Source organism: Adiantum capillus-veneris, chromosome 21 (assembly GCF_014529385.1).
Source record: "Adiantum capillus-veneris isolate H3 chromosome 21, ASM1452938v2, whole genome shotgun sequence".
Classification (NCBI taxonomy): Eukaryota; Viridiplantae; Streptophyta; class Polypodiopsida; order Polypodiales; family Pteridaceae; genus Adiantum; species Adiantum capillus-veneris.
This window is the reverse complement of record NC_140951.1, coordinates 42,763,736-42,770,909: the sequence shown is the minus strand read 5'-3', so window position 1 is coordinate 42,770,909 and position 7,174 is coordinate 42,763,736. Positions and strand designations below refer to the sequence as shown.

General features: G+C 44.6%; 1 protein-coding gene across 1 annotated transcript; it reads right to left on the bottom strand.

Annotated features, from left to right (window-relative positions):
* Nucleotides 1-2,869: 2,869 nt before the first annotated feature.
* On the bottom strand, nt 2,870-6,928 carry LOC147430855 (protein DETOXIFICATION 48-like). Its single transcript, XM_086493395.1, has 2 exons — nt 5,898-6,928; nt 2,870-4,876 (listed from the first exon to the last, which is right to left on the bottom strand). Exons 1-2 carry the CDS (start codon nt 6,087-6,089, stop codon nt 3,425-3,427), a joined length of 1,644 nt encoding a protein of 547 aa, XP_086349521.1. The 5' UTR covers nt 6,090-6,928; the 3' UTR covers nt 2,870-3,424.
* Nucleotides 6,929-7,174: the final 246 nt, after the last annotated feature.

Sequence of the window (7,174 nt, the reverse complement as noted above, 5' to 3'; positions counted from 1 at the left end):
TTAAAGAAAGTCTGACTTCTGAAGTAGTGTATCTAGAGAGAGCGAGTGATGCAATGGCAGCCCACGTCACGCTGTCGTCCCAACCAACCAACGACATTTGTAATCATTACAATATTTAGTTCACTTTTTCTGCCGCAGGCCGGCCAGCACCACACCACCAACACTTGTATTACGTGACCACCCCTCCCTCTCTTGACTCCGCTGTAGTAGGCTGTGCCGCTGTAGCCATGTAGTCCTCTCTCTCTCTCTCTCTCTCTCTCTCTCTCTCCCCAGAGTTTTGAATGGGCAATTTTTCTGGGTTCCCTCCCTCCGTTCTCTCTCTAGCGTTTTCATGAGGTCTACCGTCTCCCTCAGAGTCTCTCTGTCGCGCTCTCTCTCTGCTGTGAGTTTTCTGCATTTGATCTTTTGGAAATGTTGGGTCTCTCTCTCTCTCTCGCACGCGCGCGCAACAGTTCTTGCATTCGACACTTGCTGCGGGCTACATTTTCTGGATTTTCATGACGTTAAAAGCTTCTCTCCTCTCTCTCTCTCTCTCTCTAATAGTCAACCTTTTTGAATTCTCTCTCTAGTGGTACATTTGCAATTTGGTTCCGGTCTTTGAGCTCAAATAGTCAAGACTCATCAGATATATCATTGAGCCTTGAGGTCTCTTGGATGTTCCTCTCTCTCTCTCTCTCTCTCTGTCTCTCTCTCTCTCTCGCAAAGGGGCTTTTTTTAATTTTGGACTTTAGCCTTCAGGTCGCAGACTGTGACACGTATAAAGGGCTCCCGCCTTCCGCCATACTATGTTAGTAGATATATGGGGCTTGGGAGATGGGATCAACAACCTCCTCAATCCAAATATACTTTTCACCTTGAATTTGCAAATCCGACGGTACTCGTACCCGCAACCGAAGCTCCTGCTGTCCTCATCGTTGATCGCATCCCCATATGCCCATGTCATCACACAAACATAACAAGAGCACGTTTTTATGAATGTGGACATCTCTCTTGACTCTCAAGATCAAACGAAATTAGTCCTTGACACCAAAACTTCCAAAAGGTAGCACCCATCATTTGAGTGTACATCCTCTGATGTAGTTCAAACTTCACAATTATTGATGTATTGCCTTCAACATATCAATGTTTGACATAAACATCCAAATTGATATGTTTTCACACCTCCCACCTACATTCAAGATGTTGTCAAAAAGGCTCACAAAAAGCAAACCCATCCACAAAAGTGGCATATTTGATGTGCACTCTCTTTCATGTCTTTCATAAGCTATGGACTTTGAAGTATAATATGCAACTTTTATTGATACTTTACAGTAAGTACAAAGCCCCTTATTCCCTTTTCCTTCATTGTCATTAACACTCTCAGGACAGTCATATTATTAGTCACTAAGTTTGGATTAAGGCATTGTTCCATATTTGTAACGTCGAATCAAGCATGTTCTTGAGATTTGAGATATTTGATGTTCTGGTCATGTGGACAAGGCCTGACCTGCCCTGCCCTGCCCGAGGGACCTTTCCCAAATGACCACCGGTCTGGCCTTGCCCATAGGACCCTTGTCCCGGTCACTTGGATGGCATGCAGCTTGGGGCTTTAGACTTGAATAGCAACAGCTATTTAAGGACAGGATGGGTGGAGATGAGTATGCCATAATCCCATATGTCTTACAGATGTGCACTCTCTTTCATCAGCTGTGGAATTTGAAGTAAAGATTTTTAGTGTTAGACTCTGTTGATACTAGACCCTAAGATTCCCTTTCCCACAGGTGTCTTTCATACTCTTGGGATTGTCAGATTATTAGTACTTAATATAAGTTGGGATTAAGGCAACATTCCGCAATGCAATTCTATCAAATCCACATGCTCTCCATTTGTCAAAACTTGAGATTTGGACAGCTCATGAACAAGCCTGGTGCTAAAGCATGGTAATATGGTCGTGTCTGGCAATCGTAAGCTTCGGATAACCATTCAAAAGTCATGCTTTCATGGACCACATGGCACAAGGTTGAGAGTGCTTTCTAGTTGTCATGTCACGATGTTGACCCTGCCAATTGTCAATGAGTTCGTCTATTCCATGAGGTGCTGGCCTGCTAGTTGTCTGTATAGAAGTGGTTACTAAAACACCATGAAGGTTGACTATTCATGATAAGAACCGACCGAGGCACACCTAAGAAGCTCATGCTGGCCATTCCTTCATTGTTGCTACATAAATAGACCAAATCTGTGCGACTAAGGAGAGATCGGCATGCCTCTAACCTCCCAACCATGCACCTTTATAGAGTGCCCCCCTTGCATGCAAACGTCCACTGGTGGGGCCTTGCCTTAGGCCCATACAGCCATACTTACGGCCTGCCCTGCTCTCAAGACCCTTGTCAAGACAAAATCAGAACAATGGATGGCTAGCTATCAATCTATTTGTCCTGCCAAGTTCCGCAATCGGCAACTACATCACTGTCATCATTCACACTGCATCCCCACTTCAGATGGAAGCTCGCAAATATGGCCATAGATAGCTCGATGTCAATGGATTTGGCAAAAGAGTTGCCTCCTTCAGCATCTGTATCACCAGGGCAAAAAAGAAGGATCCACCTTGTGGCTCACTCTTCAGGAAAATTGAATTCATCGCCTGTCTAGTCTTTTTGCAATCATGATTCTTCAGGATAACAACCTGAGTAACCAGATGATGTAGTTGGCCGCCCCCTTTACCGGATGGCATGTCGGCCACCATCGATGTAAGCAGGAACTACTGGAAAACGTAACCTTCAAGGTATATATACACAATCTGCTTAAACTACCGCTGAAGTTTAGAACTTTTCTACCCGCTGGAAAAGGATAGCATTCCCAATATTTACATGCATACATGTGGCATACTGCATACCGGCAATCAACAGCCTTTACCTGGCTAAGCTTTATTCTGCTTTTGCAAAGAATATCTCTTTACACGCAGTCACAGAGTTCTTGAAACGATATCGGTAAAACCTTGCATGCCCTAACCACTTTTGTGGGTTTATATAAGGCTCGAATGCAACATGACCAATCATGTTCTAGCTGGTATAATGTCAAGAGAAAACAAAATCAAGTGCTCACATTCATGAGCTTGGTTACAAAGCTTAGCACTATCCAGTTAAACAACACAACCTCTTCATGTACAAGCTTCTGAGTAAAATGCTGTTGGGCAAGAAAATCCTAAAAATTACTAGGGTTTGGACACTAGAATTATCCCGGCAACTCCATCTTCTGTGTATCTTTGATTACAAGGATGTGTTTTAGAGATGGCAACTTACGTGCTTGCTTTTGATGATCAGATCCCTTCAATGTACCTTCATTTTGTGCCGAGACACGAGCTTGCCTTTTACACAGCTTTCCAATAAGAAAATGTTGTTGCCGCAAGATCAGCAGCATCACATTGAATAGCCACAAAAAGTACCCCTCACGGCAATCCTTTTGTGGACTCTACTTTAATTGAAATCAAATTTTCAAGCTCCTCTGTCTCTACTTGATACCCGTTCTGAAATGTTGTGAGACTCTGGTCGATTTCGCTTGGGGACAAACCAGTGAGCTGTTTCGCCCTTGTCGCCTGGACATTCCAATCCGTCTTTCCCAGTACACAGAACATGACAATTGCGCATGTAGCCTGGGCTGCAAGAAGACCACACCATAACCCCACAAAACCCACTTTCAGCCCGAGCACAAGTGCAACAGGTAAGCCCACTATGTAAAAAGACCCCAAGTTGATATTAGCCCCGGTTGTCGGCCTTGCACTTCCCCTCAATACGCCACAACCAGCTGTTTGCGGACAGTTGCCGAGCTCACAAAGACCCACAATTGGCATTGCTACTGCCACAAGATGAAGAATGTGACTGTCATTTGTAAAAATTGTGCCCCACACATGCCGCATTGTCGTGGTGAATGTCATTGCCAATACCGCCAAGATAGATGCACATGCCAAAGCAACCTGCATAGAGAAGCGAGCTTTGACAGGGCGATTTGCACCAAGCTCATTCCCGACGCGAGTCGACACTGCAAGGCTAAGAGAAGAAGGAAAAATGTATACAAGGGATGTGGTTTGAATGAGAATTCCCATTGCAGCCACCGTTGCCTTTCCATCCACCAAAAAGCTTGAAAACACAATCATAAGCTCATACCACCACCATTCCAAGCATACAGATAAACAGCTTGGGACTGCAAGGTACAACAGAGGCTTCCAATCTTTGAGGCACTCTGCTGACCATCCTTCCCATGTCTTCTTATGCATACCAAAAAACCAGAGGTAGATCAGTATAAAGAAGACAAGGTTAAAGTCGGTCCAAGATGCAGCGAGGGCAACACCCTTGATGCCCATGCCAAACACATCCACAAGCACATAGTTGATGACCAGATGCAGGATAAGAGCAAAGAATGTACATATTGTGAGCGGCGAGGTGATCGTTTGGGTTCTGAGGTAAATGCGGAGAGGGTTCAAAATAGCTTGCGCGATGAGGTCGGGCAGCGAATAGAGAAGGTATGTGCTGGCCATAGCACTAAGGCTTGTGTCCTGGCCACACCATACTAGTATTCTATGCATGTTGAGCCACAGAAAACCAATGGGCAAGCAGAAGCAAAGAAGAACCAGTATTGTTCTCTGCAATGCCAGCCCCATCAAGCTCCACCTTTTAGCTCCAAATGCTTGTCCACATATGGGTTCCATGCCGAGGGCGAGCCCTGAGAGCACCGAGTAGCATGTGATGTTTGCTAATCCGACGGCTAAAGAGCCACCTGCAAGCTCCAGTTCACCAAGGCGGCCGAGGAAAAACATGGAGGTCACCATCCTTCCATATAGAAGCAAACCCAAGCATATCATGGGGCCAGCTATGCTGCCTATCTGCTTCAACTCCTCCACAACCTGGACAAAGGTACACAAAAGGGCTTTGTTAGAGGCCTATCAAGCTCCACAGTCCACACTTGAAGTTTTGAAGCTACTTATATACACCCCTACGTAATCATAACACATACAAAAAGGCAGGTTTCAAGATAGAAGTTTTTATCCATGAGAAAACTTGAGCCATGAAACATTTGGCATAACTGGAGTCTGATGCAATGAAGGCAAAGGTTGAAAGCACAAACAAACCTTTAAATATTAAGGGTGCAAAAAATATTTAGGAGCTCTCAAGACATTAATATAGGAGCTCTCTTTAGTCTTAGAGAGGCAACATTCTAGTGCATATTTAGCCAAAATCTTTCCTACTTACTACATGCTGAAATATATATGAAAAAATTTGTAAATACATTATTCCCAACACACTGTTTGTTTAGGCTTCAATAACAAAACTAAGTGATATGATGGGTTCCTCTCTCAAACATTAACCTCACAAAGGCTACCTAAAGTGATAGGATGGGTTCCTCTCTCAAACGGTAACCTCACAAAGGCTACCTAAAGTAGAGAAAGATTCAAAGTGAGAGATGAGTGGCATCACTTATTCTTCACAGAAAGGGAAGGGCAATGATGAAGTCCTGCTAAAAAAGAACACCAAGAATTTTGGGTACTGCCTTGGAGCACAAAATTAAAAGAGTCATGCAAGATTCATTACTTGCACCGTAGAAACTCAGTTTCCAAACTTGAGCTTACTGTTGAGGTATTGGGTCAATGATGTCGGCACGCAATGACACAAAATGATGGCTAAGTGTATGTGGCTGCTTTCTCATACAATCTAAGGTGTCATCTTATCCAGCCTTGCAGTATATGACTATACTTCCGAAAATGTATGCACACATTGGTGCAAAGAGACATGCAAAGGCAGTGAATGTAAAGCCTAGAACTAGCTGATGGAATACAGATGCAAAAGTAGCATTTATAGCCTAATGAAAAATCATCACGAATAGTTTAAGCATGACATTGCGATGATCGGACGATGATCAACCCTTACCTCTGACGAAGTAGGTAAGCGCTTGAGATCGTTGATGTCATGGTGAGCTGGCTCCTTGTCGACGATGCTGTGCTGAATTGGGGGTAATATTGCCAGGATGACGCTGGAAGAGCTCTGATTGTTCTGCTTGCAAAGGGCATGCTCTTGCTTGACATTGTTAGTGGTACCTGCTCCATTGGTTTTGTGGCACATGATGCGCGCGCGTGTGTGTGTGGGTGTGTGTGAGCGCAAAAGCTGTATATCAGAGAGAGAGGGGACAAATCTCTGCGTGCACGCTAGTGTCAAAAGAGAGAGGTAAAGACCGTGTGTGTGTGTGTGCGTGTATCAAGGACAAATCTCTGCGTGCACGCTGGTGAGCGAGAGAGCGAGCAGAGGATTGGGTTTTGATCAAAACGCAAACCCAAGAGGTAAACAACACACACACAGCCCGGAGAGAGCCGATATCTGTGTGTGTAGTCTTAGTGAATTATTGAATAGAAACCACTGCGCAACAACTACTGCGAGCACCAAAGAGAGTGAAAGGTCATAAGAGCGCGAATGAAGGGCTCCCTTTCAAAGCTCATACAAGGTGAAGTAGAAAGGCAAGCACGCTAAAACGTAGACGCAAACACAGAGACCCTGCCGTCGTGTGTATTTGGTGCCTCATGATACCTATAATAGCCGAGAGAAAGGAAGAGAGAGAGAGAGAGAGAGGACAAGATTGAAGAGAGAGAGAGACTCAACACAGAGATAGAGAAAACGAGGGGCAAATTTAGAGCAGAAAAAGGCAGCAATTCAATGAGGCCAGAGAGAGAGAGAGAGAGAGAGAGAGAGAGAGAGAGAGAGCGCTTCTTGCTTACCCCCTAGTAAACCAGCAGGGTGTAAATGAAGGTAGGGAGGGGTACAAGAAGGTATGATATGTGGGTGTTGGAGCCAGGCCAGACAAGAGACTCGGGAGAAGTTAGAACTTGCAAGCTCTCAACTCCAATCAAGGAAATATATTGAAGAAGGGGTATGGGGAGAGGGAGAGAGAGAGAAGGGGAGGGATTAGAAGCTTGAGAGGCAATATATTGAATTTGAAAGAGGCATGCGATGACCATGTGTAGAGAAAGAGAGAAAGGGTGTTCATACATACTATTATAAGTGTCAATGCGTGTAAATTGAAAGAATGTTTAGAGCCCTGCCCCATGAAGGTGCTTTTATCCGCCTTTTTTTCGCTTCAACTTACACATCCATACACCACAGAATAACAGACAGTCTAGCAAGGTCGCACCGCGGAGCATCGTTACGATAGGGGT

Excerpts from the sequence above, each read along its gene's own strand:
- LOC147430855 (XM_086493395.1), bottom strand. The coding sequence starts at position 6,089 with ATGTGCCACAAAACCAATGGAGCAGGTACCACTAACAATGTCAAGCAA. Across the intron at positions 4,877-5,897 it reads GCTTACCTACTTCGTCAGAG|GTTGTGGAGGAGTTGAAGCA; the intron begins GTAAGGGTTGAT and ends ACCTTTGTCCAG.